This window comes from Poecilia formosa, unplaced genomic scaffold, assembly GCF_000485575.1.
Source record: "Poecilia formosa unplaced genomic scaffold, Poecilia_formosa-5.1.2 Scaffold16, whole genome shotgun sequence".
NCBI classification, from domain to species: Eukaryota; Metazoa; Chordata; class Actinopteri; order Cyprinodontiformes; family Poeciliidae; genus Poecilia; species Poecilia formosa.
In genome coordinates this window covers 2,569,411-2,593,568 of record NW_006799955.1, presented here as the reverse complement: position 1 = coordinate 2,593,568, position 24,158 = coordinate 2,569,411, and the positions used below count along the sequence as shown (strand labels likewise).

Sequence of the window (24,158 nt, the reverse complement as noted above, 5' to 3'; positions counted from 1 at the left end):
AAATAAAATATAAAAATGTTTGCAAGAACGCTTTATCTCAATAAATTTCAGGATGTAGAGTTCCTATTTTTGTCACAACCTAATAATTTCTATTTTCATTTGAGGGTTTTTATTGTTTACATTTTGTGCCTATGTGTTTTGTTTGTTTGCATGTCAGATGTTGATCAATTTTCTTACTAAGAAAGGATTATTCAGTACAATTGCATTATAATCTTTTCAGCATTCCTTTTTTTTTTTTTCAATAATGAGCAATGTGTGGTAGAAGAACGTATCTAAAAGGTAAACAGTGTTACTTCCATCTTCACTGCCACCTACACTTGAATGCTGAACATATGAATCCAACAAAGAATAACTGACATTAAGCGTGGCCAATGGTACTTGTTTGAAGAGAATGAACAGCCAATCAGCTTTCGGTAGAGGGGTGGGACTTCCTGTATGTGGCGCAGTCAACAGTGGAGGCCCCACCCTTTGTGTAACCTACCGCCCGTCAATCAAAACAGAAATAAATCAGTCAGTTATCATCTATTTCTGCGCGTATGCAATCAGTTTAATCAGCTCAATATGCCCAGTACCTTGTGACTATCAAGACTTTCCGTTTAAAGACAAGTCACGGAATGACTGGTATGTTTGTTTTTGTTATTATTCTTCACCCTACGGAAGCTAACTAGCTAACTCGGGCTAGCAGTGATGCTCATTTGTGATACAGCTAATCATCGCTGTATACCTGAGCAGTTAAGTAGTTTTTTCAATGATAGTTCTGTCTAATGCCGGTTAACGTGTTGGTGTTTTTGCTTACTTGTTCACCGACACTTTAAGTCGTCTTTGTAATTGCCAGGTATGTACAGCTAACATTAGCAACAGCTGCTGTTTTACAGAGCTAACCTCCAGTTTATTTTCACCTCCTAGCCCCAGAACAGCCGCTGAAACCGGATGAAATGGACGGCGGTCAGGGCAGTTTTATCCAGCAGGATGAAGGCAGGGGCAATCAGGTAAGGTTTCACTCTTGTTTTTTGACCGCTTAGTGCGGTCTTGTCACCCGAGAGATGAGTACTGAAGTTCGGACATTTCAAACTTGGAACTGAGGGGGGTCTCATACCCTCGTTTGAACCTCTCAGGCAACACTCCTCATGAATCCCGCCTCCTTTATTAATACTGGGAAAGATTGTAAACTCCCCTAAGGCTTAAACCGGTTCTGGATTGGACCCAGGTGCTGCCTGAGGGGCTCAATATTGGGACAATGAAGTCCATTTCATTCTTAAGCAATGAGTCACTGTCTGTGTGGCCCTGACTAATGGCCACCCACTTTCTTCCCCCTAAACTGCCCCGTTGTGGGGTAGGACGCTCAGCCATCTCCCCTCGACCTGCTAGCAACGACCTGCACTCAGGTTGAGTCGCCATCGTCAGAGGTGAACAGAGGTGCTGCAGCTGATGTGGTAAGTCAGCACCTCTGCTACATCTGGTTCAGTGTTAGCTGGAGTGAGTCGCTCAGTCGCTGCTCTTCAAAACTGGTGGTGGGCGCTAGATAAGCTTTTTCAAAGTAGAGCTGCATAACATATCAAATCATTGCAATATCACTAAGTGCAAAGTCGCTTGTTAAATCGTTTGTATTGCTAAGTTAATAGCTTACTATGTAGATGTAGGTTTTAGGATCCCTCGTTATGGCATGATGATAAAAAGATGTAGAAAATCCTGCCACTGATGTTGGCAAAATTCAATAACATCTCAGTAGCATTTACTGTTACTAAAAAGCCACATTACAAAGCAACTGCATTTTAGTATCAGCTGTGAGAAAATCTAGCTGTTTTATCCACCAATCGATGACTATTTGTCATCGATTGGTTACAAGTATCAAGGTATACCAATGTTTTAAAAGGTTATGATTGCAAATTTTATACTAAAATAGTCTGTTTAAAGTAGGTATGCAAGATGTGTCAAGTTACAGCCATCACTGCAATACTGATGTGCACCAAGTGCTGCTGGGGTTGCAGTGTTGTATTATTAGCTGATTAGCTTAATTTGCTTCTAATTTATTTTGGAGCTCTGCATGCCAATAGTATATTTGGCCACCTGGATGATGCATCCAGGTGCCCTTGATGCCTACAGTTGATATAGATTTATTGATCAAGGAAGGCAAAAAATTGGGGATTTCCTTCTTTCTGTCTTTTTTTGGATGATGAACAATAAACAGAAAGAAATAGAAAATTTGGTTTGATCATAACTGATATCCTCATCACAACATTCCATTATGATATAATAAATGTGCCCTGGCATATTTATTATAATGTGCTTGCAAAAGCTGCTCTTTTGCAGAGCATCTGCATTTATCACCCAAACAACAGAAAGTCCAGCTGTGATAACTATTATGGGTAGTTACCATTAACGCAGTGTACAGGGGTTTTAAAATATCATTACGGCAGAACGGCTAAAGCCTTTTTTTGACACAGTCCCGTGGTTCTCAATCCTTTTGATAAGATCCCACAAAAAGTGTTGCAGTGACTTAAGTTTCTCTGGTTGTTAGGAGTATGGAGTAAAACTTTGTTGCCTATTCCCCATGCGTTGCTTTACTTCTGTCCAAATGTGTAAAAGAATCCTACATTTTCCTCATGTTTACAATGAAGACAGATTTGGCTCTTTTAGCTTTTGAAGCACCTGTATATCTGCCAACAACCAGAGCAAGCAGTTTATTATTTTTTCTATATTTTTATAGGTCTAACTTTAAAACTCAAAGTGATGTTACTTTTTAATTTTAGACATGGTTGTATCTCATACGACCCACAATGCCAAGGGTCAACTGTTTACTGCACCAGAAAATTACAACATATTTACCTCCAATCATTTATCAAACATTTTTCAGACTATGGTAGAAGTGCAATGATACACACCATTTTATATGAAATGTGTGTCTTAGTTCCTTTAAATCATGACTGCTAGGTGTCTTGTATGTGAAGCATCCAAGTTGCTTCATACTAAATTTTTTTTTTTTTTACACTTTATTATAACATCTCTTCCAGATGTGGACTAGAAGTGCTGCAGCTCTATAAGCAGCTAAAAGTATTATACAGATTGTGTTTTTACATTTTCTGTTAACTTTTTTTGCTTTTGTGGTTATTATTTACTAGTTACTGCTGAGATTTTCTTTAGTCCTACAAACACAAATAAGGATTAAACAGCTTGTCGTGTTTTCTTTACATTAGAATAGTTAAAATGTAGTTTATTTTAGAAGTTTTAAAACATTTACACATATTTAGATTTGATGTTCAGTTTAGAGAAAGCCATCAAAGCTCTTCCTATTTTCTGGTTCCCTCATGCTACTATTCAAGTTTGAGAACCAATTTCTCACATCTAATGCCAAGGAAATAACACCCTTTAAAGCAGCTGTAAGAGACTTATTGAGCCTGTCTGGACTTCATATCATTGATACTTAGGATGCAAACTTAGTGATGTTTTTAACACTTGCACTGGGTGATTTTAGTTCCTCAAAAGGATATATTTTAAAATATGACATTGGCACCACATCTGAAAAACACCCCTTGAAAAGATAGGAAAATTAGGTCTTAATCGTCACAATAAATATACTAAATATTTTAAACTGTTATAAAATCATATCAGAAAAAGTCAGAAAAAGAGATAAACAGCCTGCTTCACATTTTATTTGTTACACAACTGCTTTTTTTAAGTTTCATTGACCAAATATTTATTATAAAACATTTTTACAGCATTAGAATTTACAATTTGCTAGTCAGTGTAGATTATTTTCTCTAACAGTGCTTATTCAAATGTAGACCTCTGTTCACTTTAGATTAAATTTACTCTACTAATTAGCATTTTATAGACTCATGTTGACATTATCATCAACCTTGATAGTAAAGTCAATACAGGCCACTGTAAAGACAGTGGGGAGCTGATATTGGCAGCAGTGTTTGACCACTTTGTGTCACAGGAGGTAGTTTCTTGGGACATCTTTAAAGATTTCCTCCTGTGCTTGCAAACTATCAACCTACACAGTTTGGATTTTTAATCAATTTTGAACGTATTCGTGCTACCTGACTTTACTACCTATTTGCCTATCATTTAAATATAAACAAATATTTCCTATGAATAAATCTTGAACAGGGAGTGTAGTGTAGACAACATGGTCATAATTTTAGCTCATATTAGAAATTACTTTTCTAGGAAAACTAGCATGTGGCATCATTTGTGTAGATTGTCAGTCATCCTGGACTTTAGTCTTTAATGTTCGGTGAATGCAACTGGACTTCTCTTGTTATCTTAAACATTTCACCCCTCACTGTTATCACTAACAAGGCCATCAAGGTCACATGATGCTCTGACTCTACCCTCCACTGAATGTAAGAGTCAATGGCACTGATGTTCCTGTTAAGTCCCCAATGATGTTGATGGTTTTCTCTCTGTACCTACATATTTTGGACAGGGAACACATTTAGTTTGAGAGGAGAGTGAAAAAAGCCATTTATGTGAAATATGAAAAACCAGCCTTGACCAGAGGAAATGGACTCAGGTCCCATCTTCCTAACATCTACAGTGGTGCCTTGACTGGTATCACCCGGACAGTTTCACAGAAATTTACACCTTGAGACACATGATCAAAATGTTGCTCATGTTGACATTGTTGGGGACTTGTTAGACCCCACCCCTTGTTGACCCTTGTTGTTGAATAGAGGGCATTGTCAGAGTTTCACATGACCTCGATGGCCTCGTTAGTGTTTTGCCCAATCAATGTGATTGTTACTATTTAAGCCTGATCTGTAAGTCCAATACGTCCAGCTTAAGTTTCAGACCAAAGAAGCCTTTTGGATTGGAGGTGAAACATCTTCAGGATGGTCATGTTTTAAAAGAAATCCAGTTGCCTTCGCTTAATGCTCTAAAGATTACCATGTGGCATCATTTGGGATGTACGTTTTTCCCTGTCTGCCTTACGGGGAAAGTTCCTCCCAACAAAACATTTGCATTTGTCTTGTCGGCTACAAGTCGCTTATGTTTTTGTCTGAATGTATTCACCGTGTTAGCAGATTTTCAAATTCCCAGCTCACTGTTCTGGTCAGGGGAGCGGCAGCAGGGATATTTCAGCTTAGTGCTGGAAGAACTAAGCTGAAATAGTTCTTCCAGCACTGGAAGAAGGTCAACTATCTAGACAAGTGAGAAGAGTCAAGTTTGTATGTTGTTTGACAGAAATTGGTTTTATTGAATAACACAAAACTGCACACATGCGATCCTCATTGTAATATTAATGTAAAACATGGCCTAGGACAGCTTGGATGCTATTTTTAATAGGCTGTAGTATTTTAGATGTTCTGGTTTATGCTTTTGTGTGCCAATAATATACACTCGCAACCCCTTTATTAGGTGAACATTTCTTATTAACACAAATCGTGAATCGGCCAACTGCATGGCATCTAGATATGGTGAAGACGTCTTACTGAAGTTAAAACCAGTCATCAGAATAAGGAAGAGAGGAGATTTAAGTGACTTGAATTTGGAAGGATTTTCATGAATAGCTAAATCTCCAGTTGGCAGTGACGGGTCCAAAAGAGGAAATATACAGTCACAGTTGTTTTGTTAAATAGAGACTGTCCTGTTGATCTCAGAGGGAAATTGGCTGAATGGCTTAACATGAAAGACAGCAGTAGCTCAGTTATTACAATGCAAGTATCAGATACATCTCTTAACACACCGCAGTGGCAATTTGTAAAAAAAAATAAAATGCCTGCGATAGGATAGTACAAGCATGATTCATTCTGCCTTAAATCAATGCTTCAGGGTGCTGCTGCTGCTGCTGGTGGTGGTATAATGGTGTGGGGTAGATTATTTGGACATGCTTCCAGTCCCTTGGAGCTACTTCGGCATTGCTAAAGCACAACAACTTACCAGCTAATTATTGCTGACCATGTCCATGATGTCCTCATCTTCCAATGGCTACTTCCATTTAGATAATTCATCACCTTACAAAGCTCAATCATCTCAAACTGGTCCCTTGAACATGATTGGTTTGTTAGTTAGCACCAACTGCTTGAAGCTATTATGTCAATATTGACTACAATTTCGGAGGGATGTTTCTGTCACGTTGGTGGATTTATGCCATTAAGTATTAAGGCAGTTCTGAAGAGAAAGGAAACATCTATTGACATAAAATTTGGTAAATTAGCAGATTATGCAACAAATGAAGATGAAAGTCAAACTGATGATGGTCAGCAAAGATTTCTGGCTAATTCGGGGTGTGGTCTTCAAATTTCTGCCGCTGATTTTGCTTCGTTGCTTAATGGCATGAGAGAACATTTTTAAAAACTGTACTGACCTTTTCATTTCTTTTCTTTCCTCAGGCATCAGAGCCTTCTTCTCAGCTTACTGGGACTGAGAAATGGGAAGTGCTAACTCCCACATCAGCAGCAAAAGATGATTCTGGAATAATACAGATTCAGAGTCAAGGAATATTAACATCAAATGGACAGTACGTTCTTCCCCTCCAAAACTTACAGAGTCAGCCAATCTTTGTGGCGTCTGGCACAGACGCCTCCTCTGCCAATTCAGTGCCTAACATTCAGTACCAAGTGATTCCTCAGATCCAGACAGCAGATGGACAGCTGAGCTTCTCCACGTCCGGTGTGGAGGGACCAACTCTGACTCAGGACGCCACAGGGCACATTCAGATCCTGTCCGATGGTAGCCAGAGTCTCAATGTGGCGTCGTCTGCAAACATCCTTAACAACCAAAACCTCATTTCACAGACTGGCAGCGTCCAGCAGATCCAAGGGGTGTCATTTGGTGGTTCCACTTTTAACAACCAGGGCCAGGTTGTTACCAACGTGCCTGTGGGTCTGCCCGGGAACATTACTTTTCTTCCTATTAACAGTGTTGACTTGGACTCCCTTGGCCTGTCGGGCGCTCAGACTATAGCAACGGGAGTCACTGCTGACGGCCAGCTGATTATGGCGAACCAACCGGGAGATAACTCGGAGAGTTTGAACAAGACAGATGATCACCTCTCACAGACACTACCGGGACATAACTCGAATGCAAATACTGAGATATTTGTGCCAACGTCTTCCTCTCAGCTACACGTTCCAGCAAACGAAGCCGGTCTCCAGACGCAAGATCCTTCGTTACAATCGGTGGCTGCAGAGCAAGCAGACTCCAGCGCTGCTCTCCAAGAAAGCTTCCTCCAGCAGAATCAGGAGCAGAATGTCCAGGTTTCCTCCGCTCAGCCCCTCATCCAGCTGCAACAGGTGCCCATTCAGACCACCAACGGCCAGATGGTTCAGTCCATCGCTGCAGGGGGACAGAACTTGCAAAATGTCCAGCTCATCAACCCGGGAACCTTCATTATTCAAGCTCAGACGGTCACCCCATCGGGTCAGATACAATGGCAGACCTTTCAGGTACAGGGAGTGCAGAATCTCCAGAACCTCCAGCTGCCGACATCACCCCCCCAGCAAATAACCCTGGCACCAGTCCAGACCCTGTCTCTGGGCAGCATCGGTGCCGGTCAGATCCCAAATCTGCAGACGGTGACGGTCAACTCAGTGGCCCAACAGGAAGGAGGAGGAGACGCAGAAACCCCAGGAGGTACAGCAGATCTTTGTTTTATATTACTAAACATTGAGATAAAAATACTCTTCAGTAATAAAAACAAAAAAAAAACCTTGTCATGGGTTTACCTACAATTAATGCTGCATTAAAATGTTTTTTCAGTAGCCTAGCTGTAGTGTATCAAAAAATGGTATCTTTATCCATGTACAAATGTGTTTGGTTACTGTTCGTTGGGAGTTATTAACTAAAATATTTCCAAGTTGTCTTGAGAGAAAAAAAATGGTTTGAGTCAGCAGGAGTGTTCAGCCACCCCTGGTAAGAGGTGTTGATGGGTTCTAACTTAATAGCAGGAACTGGCAGCTGCTTGAGGTGCTCTGTAAGGGACAAAATGCTCAGAGTGTCAGTTTTTGCACAAGAATCATATTTAGTTAAAAAGTACTACTAGATTTAGGAAGCATTTCATCGTATCTTTTCAAATTCAAATTGGAAAAATACTTAATTGATCTAACAGGGAAATTAATTTAGTCCAAACTGTCAATTGAAGTGTGATGCAGTAATACTGCCATATTGATACTTAAGGTTATCAAGCTGTGGGAATGTTAAAGTCTAACTTGAATCTGTTGTTAAATTACAATAAATTATTATTATTTTCACTATTTAGTTTAGCTTTTCAGGGTTGTTTTCTGACTGATAATTGTTGACAGATTTTCTCCCCTCAGTGTGATTTAAATGAATCTAATTTCTAAAGACAAGTAAAAATGTCACATGGCATCAATAAAAGCTTACATGTAAAGATCACTATTAATAATGACCACGGATGATTTAGTGACTTTGGTCTTCAGGTCCCAACACTGAACTGTCATGCTGTCATTGGGTGTGAGGGCACTTAAATAGAGTAGAACAACAATCCCTGATGTTCTTAATTATACCTGTGCTTCTCATGTGTGACAAAATGTCTGCAGATAAATATTTGAAACAATGACTCATTTAACTAAACAGTCTCCCATTTTAAATCAGCAAAATATAAAAGAGGTTGTTTTAGACAAACTTACCTTCTGTTTTTAGTTTCTTTAGAAAGCGTCTGGTAAATACAGAATGCATCCAAGCAAAAACATAATTTCCATCCCACTCTGTTTTCCATAAGAACGGGTGTAAAATGACAAGATTTAACTTGTGCAGTTCTGTCCATTCATTTCAGTTAAGAAATTCTCAAATGTTGCTTTTTTTTTTTTGTTAAAGCACCAGGGTAGATGCAGCGTAAATTAAATCCATCTAATCGTGGATTAATGTTTAAAACATGAATAAGATACTTTAATGTCTCAATTTGTTCTTTGCACACCGATAGATTGCAGTAGAAGTCATTATAAATAATTGTTTTGCATTAAAAAAAAATTATGCAAAATCGGAAACAAAACCTGAGATAGTAAAAGATTACCACCCCTAGTAGAAACATGCCTTATGGTGGAGGATGTATGATGCTGTGGGTCTGTTTCTCCTCTAAAGGTGCTGGGAGGTGTGTTAGAGTTCATGACGACATCAGGAAATTTTAGATGGACATCGGTCACAATTCAGTCTTTCAACAGGATGACATCACAGAATATTTGAACAAATCAACACGGAAAAGATCAACACATTTCCCAGACCTAAAACTTAGAGGAGAAAATGTGGGATTTACCTAAAGAGGAGACCCAGGGACAAATGGCACTCTTCACGTGTGCTTTTATCTAGTGAAATGTTTGAAGTGCTGATTAATCCTGTCTTAATGGCAGAATAATGTAATTATGCCACTGGCAATTTTACTGCAATGTACATCAGCAGGCACAAGGCTTTGTTTTATGATGCCGTGAAGCTGGGCATCAAGTTTGGACCAGAAATTACCATACAAGGGAATATCAACAAAATGACCCCTTATTCTAATAAATTAAACAATATAATATTTGTTGTTGCAACAAGATAAAATGTGCTTGCAAGATCAGATAAACGGAAGTATTTTGCCTTCCTCTGATATCACAGAAACACATTTAACATCTCTTGGTGTGAACAGATAAAATATTGGTGTAAGGTGGCAACATCTAGTTCATAACTTAGAGCTTTTCATATAAACGATGAAAAGGTAACTATAGAGGTGGCGCATGTGGACTTCTTCTTTTTTTGTTTCGTTTGCAATATAGAGTCATCGTGTAAAGTCAGAGTCCCAAAAACACAAATGCTGCTCTTAATAATAAAAATTAGCTACTTTCATAAACCATTTACATTATAATTGTGTAATTATACACCAGAAAAGCACACAATAGAAGTAGTAAAAATAATTTTAATTATATAGTTTTTTGGGTTTGGAAACGTCATCATTGCAAATCTGTCCAATCTTTTTCCCCCCCTAAAAGCTATAAGCAATTTGATAATCGCCCATGTACAGACGAAGTAAGTTGCAGTTCTCTCGCTATAGACGGATCACGTAAACGGCTATTGGTTATTCAAACTGCCTATTGATTATCATTAGAAATGCTTTCAGTCAATGAGGTGGAACATTAGCTGCTGCGGCGGGTTGTTCACTGACATCCTACACGCATCCTTTTCAGATATTCGGATAAAGGAAGAGCCGGACTCTGGAGACTGGCTGAGCGCAGATTCGACCCTGAATGCCAACGACCTGTCTCACCTCCCCGGCAGGCTGGGAGAGGAAGAGGACCAGCTCGGTCAGGAGGGCAAGAGGCTGCGCAGAGTAGCATGTACTTGTCCCAACTGCAAAGAGTCGGGCGGGAGGTGAGGGAACCGGGCCTGCGCTCTCACGCAGTTCTCAGACCCGGGTTGAGTTAAAACGCACCTCTTTCTGTGTTTGTCAGAGGGTCCAGCACGGGGAAAAAGAAGCAGCACATCTGCCACATCGTGGGCTGTGGGAAGGTGTACGGGAAAACGTCGCACCTGCGAGCACACCTGCGCTGGCATTCGGGAGAGCGACCTTTCGTCTGCAGCTGGATGTTCTGTGGGAAGAGGTTCACACGCAGCGACGAGCTGCAGAGGCACAGGAGAACGCACACAGGTGGTGACCCGCTTTTTTGGTTCTGCACGGCAGGAAGACATCCATAAAATTTGTAAAATTAGTTAATTTGTGCTCGTAAACCGAGTCACGTAAGAAATGTCAGCTTTGTCCCGCTGTTGACTAAAATGCCGGGACTGGGCACTAGTAGGGGAAAATAGCCTTGTTGTTTTTTTTTTTCCATGGGTCTTTGTTTTACCACTATCTTTATTTTGTTCTGGGTTTAAATTACATGCATACCATACACATCTGATGAATCAGATGTGTATGGTATGCATGTATCATATATAGTGTTCAATATAAGTGACAAATGAGTATGGTATGCATGTATCATATATAGTGTTCAATATAAGTGACAAATGAAGATGAACTGATGTGATGTGGATCCAATCAGATCAAACTCAGCATAAGAACACAAAATATACTGAATTACAAATTCATTTGATAACTGCATCGGTACAGCACACTTAAATACAACAACAGCTTCACAACCTTGGTGAACCATGGAAAAATGACACAACTTTAATTTGTTCTGTCAGTGCAATTAACAGTATAACAGCCAATGTCAAATAAATAATAAAGAAACTAATAATAATATGTTAAATAATATGTTAACTAGCTTGGTCATCCTATTGTTTATGTAAAACATTAATTGCAACAAATATTCTGTGCATTAGAGCATTTCTAGTTTTATTGCACAGGATATAAATCTCTGGAAAAAAAATTGAGACCACTTAAAATGATCAGTTTCTTTGATTTATCTTCTTGTATGTTTTAGTAAAATGAAAATGTCTTTATTCCATGAACTACTGACAGCATGTCGCCAAAATTCCAAACAAAAATGTATTTAGTATTCATTTGCAGAAAATGAGAAATGGTCAAAATAACGATAACGACGTAGTGCTTTCGGACCTCAAATAACGCAAAGAAAACGAGTTCATATTCCAACACTGATGTTTTAATTCGGGAAGGGTTCAGAAACCAATATCTGGTGGAACAACCGAGACACATTGAGCGTCTAACTCTAGTTTCTTCCCGATAGGAGAGAAAAAGTTCGTCTGCCCTGAATGTTCCAAGCGCTTCATGCGGAGCGACCACCTGGCGAAGCACATTAAGACCCATCAGAACAAAAAGGGCGTGAACTCTGGCGGCACCGTGGTGGCCTCCATGGAGTCGGCAGGCTCCTCTGACAGCATCATCACGGCGGGCGGAACCACCCTCATCCTCACCAACATCCAGCAGGGCTCGAACAACGCCCAAGACATACTGGCCAACGCAGAGATCCCCCTCCAGCTCGTCACCACGGTCGCCGCCAGTGAAGTTATGAAGTGATTTCCTCTCACGGACTTCTGCGTCTCTCATACTGTATACTCCAACTTGCATTTTTATTCAAGTTTTGAAGGAAAATTCTAGATTATATAAATATAAATATATATTTTACCACAGAAATAGTCCATCCCCATCTTTAGTTTCCATAGAGGAAAAACAAGCAAGTGGAGACTAAAAGGTGGAAAAGACATTGCAGTAAATACACAAAGAAATGCCTTATTTTGTACAATATTGTGTAGTTTAAATGCCACTTTGTTTAAATTCGCTTATTTGTCAATTATGTATTTCTGGGAAACGTTATTGCTATGTCAAGCAAATATATTCTCACGTTTTGTTGCTATTGGATAATGTTTCAAGTGGTTTTTCAAGAGAGACTCAGACCCAACAGCAGAGCAAATTTTATGCAGCTGAAGTGAATCTATTAAGTCCATGCAAAGATTTCTTTTGTTTTTAATATTTTTATTATTATTATTATTATTATACATTGTTTTTTAACGGTCAGCCTACGTCCAAAGTAATTGTTCATCCAGATTATATAAATATATATATATAAATTTATTCATACCTACAGCATTAAGCAAGTGGGAATGGAAAAGCAATCAATTTTTTTATATACTTCCTCTTGAACATTGAAAGTGTATTTGTGATATCTAAATTTAAAATTGTTCCATTCTGCATAATTCACGTTTTTGTACCCTTTTTTGGAAAAACAAAAATCTTGGGGAGAAAAGATGTGTTGTGATATTAAAAGAAAAAAAAAGCCATTTACTTTGGAGGTATTTGCCAAATTTGACTCCAAACTCAGGGTGACTTGACTGCGTGCTGTAAGTAGAGGAAATCACCCGCATAGTTTCTCAGTCCATATTTTTGTTTAGTTTTTGTCTCTCATTTTTTAAACAGCATCCTATGCTGTCATCATGCCATGTTAATATATGTATTAAATCATGTTTTTATATATATACATATATATATATATATATAACAAACTATTTTGCAAAAGTTGTAACTTTTTTTTTTTCATTGGTTCTATCATGATATCAAGGATTGATTATTGAAAGTGGTACTTGTCAGCAGCACTGTTTTCATCACTTTAATCTTGTTATAGCCTCTTGGTTTAAAATGTTTTGTTGGAAACTCTCTATTAAGCCCAGCAGTGTCATTTTATTTCACATGTTTAACATTCCCCACTTTTTTTCCATTTTACAGTATGTTTTTATCTCTTGTTTGATCCCAAACTGTAAAATGAAATGCACATGCTCACTGAGTGGTGATTTTAATGGTGATGTGGGAACGTTTTTTTTTTCTTTCTTTCTTTTTGATCTATTCACCTTTTTTGGCCGTTCGGGCTTCTTTGGGAGTTTTCTCCAACATGCTAAATAAAAACCTGCAGCTTATTAATGTTCTTTACTAGATACTGAAGGTTTATCTTTATTCCACTCTTCTGTAAAAAAAAAAGAAAAAAAAAATTGTCAGCGTATAACATCAATACAGATATTTTCTGTTAACCTGTCAATGTCCTTTCTGCTTTATTTTAACATTCTGTCCTTTTTAATATAACTCGGTGCAAACATCTGCTGTGAGTGATTTATTTCATGCCAATGTAACTAAAAGTGACAAAAGTTTTACCCCCTTCTTTTTTTCTCAACACTTTCACTGTTTCCTTGCAAAGAGAGGTTCGTTTTCCCCGCGCGTCCTACACCCTGGGGTAGCAGTCCAGCAGATGTCACTGCAGCTAAGGGAGCAGGATGAGAGCTATGTTTGACCCCTTGACCATCCTCTTGCAGCGCTGCCAGGATGAAGATGGGAGTCACCGAGGCCACCAGCAGGTGCAGACCCTCAATTAGCTGCGAGTTAATGTCACACGGAAATGTCAGGGGGAGAACAAAGCACTGCCTCATGACTTTCAGCAAACCTCGCAGAGGCATGAGAGGTGAATGAATAAACGTTCCCAAATTTGCCCGCCGTTTACTATCTAGTCTTGAGTTTTTAAAAATGAGTCTTTCATTCTTTGATATTAGATATTAAGTGCTACCCATGATGTTGATCAAAAACCGAGTTAAGACAAATTAGCATGCGTGGTTTTTAGGAAGAAAATCGAAAAGATCACCTCTGAAAAGCTCCGTCAGGTCAGTGAGAAAAGCACGCGTTTTAAATCCGCACTTAATTTGGAACAAAATACTTGAGAAAAAGAGGTCTATCATGCACCAAAAGGAAGGACTCGTCTGTTTTCTCATTTCTTTCATTTGCATAATTTAATGAATCAAATTCATTGTAATGCAATACCAAGTGCCCCAGCAACATAGAATGACAGTTTGAGTTAATGAAATGTGTTAACGGTATCATCATTTACTTGTATGTTAATTAGTCCAATTAATTTCCCCTGCTCGGTAATCTGAATATTGTAATAATCTTTGCTTCCCTGCAGGAATGAAACCTATGATACACAGACCTCAGGGACGATCAGTGCTGGGAATCGACGCTTTTTTTTTTCCTCCTTTAAGTTTTGGGGACTGCAATGTAATCTTTTTTTTTCTTTTTTTTTTTTTAATTGGAAATGTAGTTATAATCATGCAAATTTTTACTTCAAACTTTATGATGATTTGCCTGAAGGATGGAGTTTGGGAATGACAACCCAGCATTGTTTGATGCAACAGCCAGAGGTGTGTCTCCGGTCTTGACAACTTAGTGTTATACGGCATCAGTAGCAAATATAATATAAATTTTTCTAGCAGCTGTGTGTAGATTTGTTGTTGTGCATGCTTCCACGCTGCAGTTAACAGAGCTCAGTCTGGACTGTCAGGAATTTGATTCTAGTTTTTACCCAGGTCGAGATAAGTGGAAAGTAAGAAAATTTACATTCAGTCATTCATTCCGTAATTCCTTTATTTCTACCTTTTTCTCTCTTTGATCTTTCTTCTTTCTGTCCTTCTCTGTTTTATGTAATTCCCTCCTTCTATATCCCTCTGTATTATCTTTTTCCTTTTGTTCTTCCCATCCTTTTTCCTTCAGTCCTTTCATTGTGTGGTTTTGCAGATTGCTTATTTAAAGTCTCATCCCTGCAGAAACACTGTCCCTAAATTCACTATGAATTGAATTTTAGGTAGCATCACGTGAACGTAACACTGGGAACTTTGGCGAGTTTCTTACTTAAAAATTTGCAGGAGTGGAGGTCGGCTGGGATCCAACTAAGCCTGGGGGCCGTCAAACCCCCTCCTCGCATCCACCAAGACCAGGAGCAGTCTCTCATGGGAATTGGCTACCCAGACCCTCCTGAAGACCACAAACCACAAACAAAAATTGCTTCAGAGCGTAGCAAACTTGATCCCGAAACACCCTCAATACAGAACAAATCAAAATCAGATCGAAATTACAACAAGCTTTTCTTTTTTTCTCTTTTTTTTTTACTGATCTAGATAGAACTCCATTCTCCATGGCAGATTGGTAGATTAAAGTGAAGAAATTAAAGATTAAGTGGTTGCTGTCCCTTCTGACTTGATTTATGAGAAACTTTTGGCAACAAACTTCCTTTGTCTCCGTTGTGATGAGTATGTCAACATCACTGTAATAAGAGGAGCTCTCATCGTTCCAGTTAATGAGTCTTAGCAGGAACCTTTGGTTTAATCATAACGAAAACGACGGCTTTGATTTGCCAAAGCGCCCATCTCGCTGCAGCAAACACTCAGAGAATCTTGTAATTGTTGCTGCGCAGGCATAATGTGAAGCACATTTTGCAAAGATGAGTCAAACAGAATCTTATTTTTTGAAGAGTTTTCAATTACACGACCACGGTGTCTTTTATGACAGACGGGTATCATTTCAAACTGTGCTTACATTACAAGTTCTCTGTGCCGGTTTGTTGCAGCAGATAGCTGTGGTTGTTCTTGCTCCCTTTTCCGAATTGCTGTGTAATTGAACACGGTGCTCAGCTTCTCCAATTCATGTTGCAAAATGCATAAATAAAATAACTATGTGGAGGGAGAGGAACACTGTAATCATGCAATAACATTTTCCACTGTACGTGTGGTAGAATTCAAAATGCTATTGGGATTATGGTTCTTAACCATTGGGAGGTAATGTGAACTGTTGGCAGAAATGACTTATTTCATTATGCTGTCCCAAATATATGAAATACTTCAGCAAGAGGGCTGCTTCTTCCCTAGCCGTGCCCAATTTTAACTGTTTTCCCCAGTTGTTGAAGGATAGGCCTGCAATTTTGCAAAATGACTATTATTTGCCTTTCTCAAGGAATCAACAACTTGAAAGTACAGTGCAATGAATTGTTGGGGTTCTGCAGCTGCATTCATTTACAATGTTTCTTTTTATTTTTTTCTGCAGAGGCTCAAAGAATTTAGAGCGGAAAGCTGTTATTTATTTTCTTTTGGATATGAGCTGCAAGTCTCTTCATAAGTGGAAAGCACTTACCACCCTGCCTAATGTATTTGTTTACAACAGACTAGTGATGCTTGCTGCTTCTTCTTCTTCTTCTTTTTTTTCCCTTAAACCATTAGGACATTTGGGGCAACATTTTTAAAAGTGTCGCGTCTCCACACATACATTCTTGCCCTTGATCTACTGCAAAAGTCAGACAATAGCATAGATCTGTTTTTTTTTTTTTGTTTTTTTTATAGCCACAGAAACCCAGCATGGATCAACTCAATAACCTGATATTCCAAGAATGTGGCCAATTTAGCAGAAGGTCAGCATCTTTTTTCTTTTTTTTTTTTACACCAGAGACCATTTGGTGACCTCCCTCTGGATCCCCAGCAGGACCAGAGGAGGCAGATTGAATTGTCGAGCCAGAAGGTGCCAGTCCGCACATTGGACTTCTCAAGGTGAACAGATACCTGGTGTGGGACAGGGGAGCTATTATGTACAGTGTCTTGTAAAAGTATTCATGCTCCTTGAACTTTTTCTCATTTTTTCATGTTAAAATCACAAACTTTGTTGGATCTTATATAATATACCAAAACAAAGAGGTCCATACCTCTTTACCTGGATGGAAAGTGATCTACATTTTTTAGACATTTTTACAAATAAAATCTGAAATGTGCCTTTTTATTCATCCCCATGCAGTCACAAATGTTTTACATCCACATTTTACTGCAATTATGGCTGTCAGTCTTTTTCCCCATAAACTCAGGCTTAGGGAAACTGTGGACATTAGTTTTAAAGTTTTATTACATATGTTCAGACTGCTTAAGGCCTCAGATTTGACTTGTACACATGACAACACTTTGGTATAAATCCTTCTGATTGGATGTTTATGGTTGCTGTCCTGTTGGGAGGTGAACCATCAGGACTGAAGTCTGAGACTATTCTCAGAATATTGAAACTGTTCTCAGAAAATTCACCTATTTCAGTATTTTTTTTATTGAGTATATCTGAAATATGCCAAAGAAAATGCAGCTTAGGAAGCTTAATTAACTTCGAGCTACTTGACATTTGCATTTGCAAATCAGCCAATCCAGGACCGCCATTAATTTTCCTTGACGATGATTGGCTGAACTCCAAAGAGTGGACTCGCAAGAGAAGACGACGTTAGCTACATCCGGACTGCCAAGACAGTTTCAAGGTGATATATTTGGTCTTTGAACTATTAAGATAAGCAGTTATAAGCGTAGATTTCAAATGGGGATGATTGTGGTCAGTATGGTCACCGATGACGGCAGATAAACGGTTTTTCTGCAGCAGTAAATTGTTTCTCTGCCATTGGCACTTTTACCAGCTGGTACTTGAGGTTGCTAAGACCTTCCTCCTGGCTCTAATTGGTTGTTTTTGGTCGGGAATAATCGGGAGCAGTGCATTTCTTCGGTCAAAGATTAACCTTCATATAACCTACTATTACGACACGGTGACAGTTTAACAGCTATGTAAAAGACAAATCGACTGTTTCTTGGTCTTCATGATTCTGTTTGTTCTCTTAATGTTTTCTAATAAACCTGTGATGCCTTCACAGACCAGCTGAATGTACAATAATTAATTTGTAGTCCTAATTTCTTCCTTACTTAATTGCTCCCCGTTTTGTCACTTTCTAAGCACAAACAGCAGTGTTTTCTTTTTTCATCACACTAAACCTGATTTTCCCAAGTTGCTCTGTAGGAATGTTTGGATGGACGGTACAATTTAAAGAATTACACTCGGTAGAGAAGTACAGCCTGTGTATATATATATATCCGTGTCTGCAGATTGCCTTCCATCTTCTTTTTATTTGCAGAGGTGCCCTTCGCAGTTTTAAATTAAACACTCTAGTTTCAGGGAAATGATGGCCTGACCATGTCCTATTTCAGGAAGTTGGAACTCAGACTGGATCTGTCTTTGCTGTCTTTATAGAAAAATTTCTTCCTCCTGCCGTTTTGCATTTATACTATATGTTTTTTTTATCCAGGTCCAACTGTGAAAATTGAATCGACAACAATGAGACACCTGCATCAACATTTTCTACATTATGCTGTTATGTTGAAACACAGTGTGCATCTGCTTGTTAGAGAGGAGAAAATTGAATATGATTATGTTATAGATCTATGAGAAGATTGGATGGATCATTTTTAGCCAGTCCTCGCAGCAGTCATGTAGTTTTCACTCCGTATGAAGTAACTCTCTCTCCTGTGCACCTCAAGGTCAGGCTACTGCAACTTTCCCGGCTTTGAGTGAGAGAGAAAAAAATGGGAGATTGTGTTCAGTATTTTCTTTTGGTGACAAGAGGTGGCCTCCAACCCATTGAGAGTGATTTCAGATATGAAAGGAGACGTTTTGTATCTGAAAATGTACATTAAACGGTGTCAACAACATCCGAGAGGTCAGAGTATAGAGTCCCCACGGAGAGTGAGTCTGGCTGCTGCGCTCGAAGACCCGACAGCCCTTCCCTGAGTGGCGGCTCTGTGATGGCTCTCAGTTTCTCTCGTCATGTCCCTGGCAGCTTTGACACAGGTAATATGCATGCAGCCTGACAGTGGCTGGGATGTGCTGCAGAGACAATGATGTACATATCATTTTCCTTGGTGACTGATTGAAGACTGTAATCTGTGCTGGACTTTCTCTCTGATTACACACGTCTCAGGGAGCAAAACAAGGACTCTGAGCTGCCACTGGGCACTGTGCTCATTCAGGGCTTTCAGCCTTCAAGAGGACTGAAGTCCGCCTTTACGGTGAGCTCAATTTTTGTCCCATTTACACCATTGTTACAAGTGTCGGATAGAATGCATCTAGTAGATAGTGGTCAAACATTGGCTGTCTGAAGATGACACAGAAACAGAGATGTGTCTGCCACCCAAGGTCATCCCATTCCTGTCTGCAGTGCAGTCACACGTTTGCTTACCTGTGAAGGCACTCGCAGACAGAGGAGCAGCGAATGTTGCATACCCATAAACTATCATGCAGGTACAACTATGACATGCTTATAAAGTAAGCTTTTTTATGTTAGTTGTCAGCAAATACAGATTTAATTTTGAGAACATTTTGCATCAGAATTGTTGTCTGTATTTTTCTTCATCTTTTAGTTAAAATTTGTTAAAATATGGAAAAAGGGAATTAGTATTATAACATTTGAGACTATTTTTTGTGCTTTCTTTATTCAATAATTACATCTTGCCAGCGCTCCAGTTACTTGTACACTGGAAACAAAACAAGTAGCTAAATTATGTGAAAACCACCACTGTCTTGATTGATAGCTAATAATGTATGAGGTTTAGTTGTATGCAGAATTATGAAATCCCATTTATAAAGGAGATGTGCCATGTTTAATGTAAGAAAGACATCAGCTAATTACATGAAATATTCAGTCTTGTTTAGTTATTCCTAAGTTCCTAGGTTTGGTCAGTGACAATTCACAATGGACTACTGAGGATACGTTGCTGTTAATGGAAGTAATGGTTTCTTTACTGTGTATTTCACCGCAGCACTGCAAATATAAACAGTGGACGTAACTGGAGTTTTGGTTAAATTTGATAATTTAACACAATCAATCTACAAAAGTAGATGTCTCCAAAACATTGGAGACGCTGAATAAAACACTGGTGACATTTGATGCTAACAAAACAATAATTTTGGAGTTATTTCACATCACATAAAGTACATCTGGCTAAAAGTTACTTTACTCTGCATAAGCCATTGACAGCTTGAGGCAGATGACTTCTTGTGTTTTTGCTTCGTTCTTGAAGTTAAGACAAAACTTTGGAGTTAAGACAAAACTTATTCACAAAGCTTTTCTTGTACAGTTATAAAGACCAGAACACAGCAAAATTCAATATACACTTGGTGCTGGTTGATGGTTGAAATACATTATATTACCAAAAGTTTTCGGTCCCTTCAAACACACATGACCTTGAGTGGGATTGCATTTTTAATGCATGGAGTTTAATATAACATTGGTAGACCTTTTGCACCTGTCACAGCTTCAGATCTTCTGAGAAACGTTTCCGCTAAGTTTTTTGTTTAACCATTCTTCTAGGAGTGCATTCATGAGATCAGACACTGATGTTGGATGGATGACCTTGCTCAAAGTCTCCTCTCTAGTTCACCCAGAAGTTGTCCCAACAGGTTGAGATAAGGACTCTGTGCAAGTGAGTCAAGTCTTTTCATGTCTCAAACTTTTACCACCAAAGATGTATTGACATGCTGTAGTCTTAAGAGTGCATGTAATTAACAGACTAAAAGACATGATTCGTCATTCTAGAGAAAGTGTCTCTGCTGAGTCCAGAAATGCTGGGTTGCACGCCTCTGAACCCTACACCTACACTTTTTATTTTGGCCTCCCCTATGATGTAAATAAGGCTTCAGTGCAGCTGCTTATCTATGGAAAACCCGCTCCATGCTCTGAGCTTACCTGAAAGCCACATGACATCTGGAGCTATCTGGAGCTATTGACTATGCATAAAATTGGTGACCTTTTCACATCGTCGGTCTCAAGATCCAATGACTCTTCTTTTTTATATGGCCAACCGCTTTGTGGGTTAGGGTTGCTGTTGTTTGCAATGCCACCTCTTCACTGGCCAGAGTAACCTTGTGAGGTCTTTCTGTGAAAGCTGAGAGATTTCCCTGTTGACAATAGATCAGTCCTTTACAGAAGGTACCTTGCACATTACAAGGTTGGTCTCCAGGGAGAAATAATGGGTTCTGGGCAATTGACCAACCCGCCATGCTTTACTGCACCTGCACTGAGTTAGAGCTGTCATCATTACCACTTCCTCTAACGTTCCCCCGCAGCAACCCAGACACTCCCACTTAGGGCGATATTTCACTTTGGTGGAACATTTTCGCTTTGCATGCATCCCTCCGCACACAAATGGAGATAGCTTTAAGACTCAAAGCAGTAAGGTTATATCTAAGAGGAATTTGAGGTATTAAATAGTTTTTTTTTTTTTTTTTTTTTTAGAATAGCCACCATCAGTGATCTGCCTTGAACTTTTCAGGCGGACAACTAAGCCTTTTGAAAAGAGAAATTCTTGAGGATAAAAAGTTGTGAGAAATGTCTACCCATACTTTATCTGTGTCAAAATATGAAGAAGATGAGGTTAGTCATTTCAGTGGCATTTACCCTCTATTTTAGTTGAGTTATTCAAAAGTGATTGCAAGATTGTATAGTCTGAAAATAATTATTAAGCCGTTCTGTGAAAAAGCCATTTGAATGGTTCATTAAAATGAATCAGAAGGGGAACAAGCTCCTGCATTAGTTGGTTAATCAGGACTTGCTGTTAGAAAGCACCTTTAACTTAATTTTTCATTAGTACAAGCCTTCAGAAACTGTTGAACATTCAAATGAGTGCAGCTACACGACAGGCTGACAGAGGAGGAATCAAAACTGTGGAGGTCACCGACATCACGCACATATAGCTTACTGATTACAGCACCGTCTGAAATCCGGACTAATCAGCATCTACAACAAAGTCTTTGAACTCCATTTACTGTTTGACCCATATGCACTGTAGTCAGTGGATAATGTATTTATCTGTCTATTTTTTAATTAACAAATGACTGTTTTTCACTGCAAGGTCAACTTTATGATGACTAGTAACATAGCAAAGAATATTAATGTGAAATCAACAAACCGGAGTAATTTGGAGATTGAAACAAGACTGAGACTTTAGGAAGTTGATAAATATTAAACTATGGGCCAACTAAATTTTTTCTATGTTCATTTGTATTTCAGAGAATTAGCTAATGTTACACTGTAAGTATTTTAATGTAACCATGTTTCACAACTTTTTATTTTTTAAGTATCACATCGAGCTAAAGTGAGTCTTTAAGGAATAAATCCATCAAAATGTACCTCCTGTTTTCTGGTATCCATCCATCTTCCCATCCATCCGTCCGTCCGTCAATCCATCCATGCTTGGTTAATCTTGAAAAGGTCACCAGATCATTGTCCAGAGTTTCAGATCATCAAACTAATTTTTATATGAGACAAAAATAACTTGAGTAAATACAAAAAGCATTGGTCACCATTTCATTTACCAAGAGAAAACAAGCTATCCAAACCAACCTGGCACTATGTGAAAATGTAATTGCCTGCTTGCTAAATCACGAATTAACTGTAATGAACCACCTTTTTTGAACAGCTAGGTGCCTGGCCGGTGGAATCAGCAAATTATTTAAATATAACCTGTCCGGCCGCATGAAGTAGGCTAAAAGATGCCAAAAAATAACGCCCCATTCCCTGATCTGACAGATTTCAGAAACAGCTGAGAAACAAAGCTATTGGCGTCTCTCAGATTATAGTTCTGCCATAAACATGGTACGAGTACCTCCTGATGTTGCTCAGGTGTGTGATGCTTGAAGGTTAAATTTTTAACAGTTTTGTTGAGGCCTAGTCAAAGTTTGGATTTAAATCAATTACGAAACAATGCTCAAAAACTTTCCAATTTTGCTAAATTGCAATGAAGACAATAACTTTTGCTTATTTTGGTTCACAAGACTGGTTGTGACTGCATTGTTGTTGGGCACAACCAGAGTTTTGACATAGTGCAAGGTTAGGTTGGATGGATTTTTGCCCCTAATAGAAAAAAACCCATAATTTTAAGACTGCATTTTGTTTTACCGATTCTCTTTTTCTGAATCAAAAAATTATTTTTTTTTTACTTTTTTGTTGCGGCAAAAAACATTTAAAAAACAAAAAGTCAGTTTTTTGTCTAGACTACATAGACAAAAAACTATGTCTATGTAGTTATTGTCTTTTATAAAAAGACTATAAAGTTTAGTCTTTATATAAAGACTAAACTCAATAAATATTTAGTTTACTGCAGCATTAAAAAGCTATCTGAATATCGTAAAGGTTTATTTTTTTTCCCTTTTACTATGTTATGTTTTTTACCATTGTTGCTTTTTCAACCAGAATTGATCAAGTCTCAGTGTTGCGAGCCAGCACCAACTTTGCTCTGACTCGCAGATGTTTTTCTCTCAGTTTTCACTTCCTCCTCCCACACATGTCTTATATCAGTATTTGCCGGATCCAAAACGACCAGCTTCGAAAATGAAGGAGAGGAACTTTACATTGTGCCAGAAAAAGGAATGGAAATTGCGGGCAGTGTCAGATAATTGAGCTTGTCGTAAGAGACATGTTAATAACAGACGAAGATGCAGAAGACTTGTCACTCCGTACCCCGGGTGACAGACTCTCTCTGCCGTTGATGAGCTGTTTTAGAGGGGAAATTGTTCCACGCAAACACCATCGTTATTACAAGCTGGCAAGCTGCTCGCTTGTGTACCCAATTCTGCTCGAACTGACAGAATCCAATTGACCGGCACATATTCATGCACTTTATTTTCTTTATTCTCACCAACAATGCAGATAATTACTGCACCAAGTAAGACTGAAAATAGAATTTCACTGTGTCCCAGAAAACAATGCCAGAGCTGTCTCAGCAACATGTCTGCTGAAATTGCTGTGACTAGGAGTCCTACTGTAAGACAAGCGGCAATCCAATATAACTTGTCAACTTACAATCCACTGAAACCATAGTGACACTTTCTTCTGCAATGAGGTGCAATAAAATCACTTGAGTTTCGCATTGTGTCTTTACTTTAAAAAAAAGAATCTAAGTGTCCCGTTCTCTATTGAACAGGACATGTATGGTTACTGCAGTGTTCGGACGTGGATAGTGTTGATCTTGTCATAGGTAAACACCTGCATTTACTATCGTTCAGCCCTAGAAGTTGTCTGTTTCTCAGGCTTGAAACATTACAATCAATGTCTTTAGACATTAAATGTTGCAAAGTCTCAAATTACTGTATCAGACTTGAAACTTGCCATGTT

General features: G+C 38.8%; 1 protein-coding gene across 3 annotated transcripts; it reads left to right on the top strand.

Annotated features, from left to right (window-relative positions):
• Window positions 1-433: 433 nt before the first annotated feature.
• sp3a (sp3a transcription factor) lies at window positions 434-13,483 on the top strand. 3 transcript variants are annotated; one of them, XM_007546483.2, is made up of 7 exons: window positions 435-621; window positions 907-989; window positions 1,338-1,433; window positions 6,339-7,581; window positions 10,125-10,308; window positions 10,389-10,585; window positions 11,625-13,483. In XM_007546483.2, exons 1-7 carry the CDS (start codon window positions 615-617, stop codon window positions 11,912-11,914), a joined length of 2,100 nt encoding a protein of 699 aa, XP_007546545.1. In that variant the 5' UTR covers window positions 435-614; the 3' UTR covers window positions 11,915-13,483. The 3 variants fall into 3 exon arrangements, with proteins under 3 accessions (XP_007546546.1, XP_007546545.1, XP_016524140.1); XM_016668654.1 differs by lacking the exon at window positions 435-621 and adding an exon at window positions 630-835; XM_007546484.2 differs by lacking the exon at window positions 1,338-1,433 and having other exon boundaries at window positions 434-621.
• The last annotated feature ends 10,675 nt before the right edge of the window (window positions 13,484-24,158 follow it).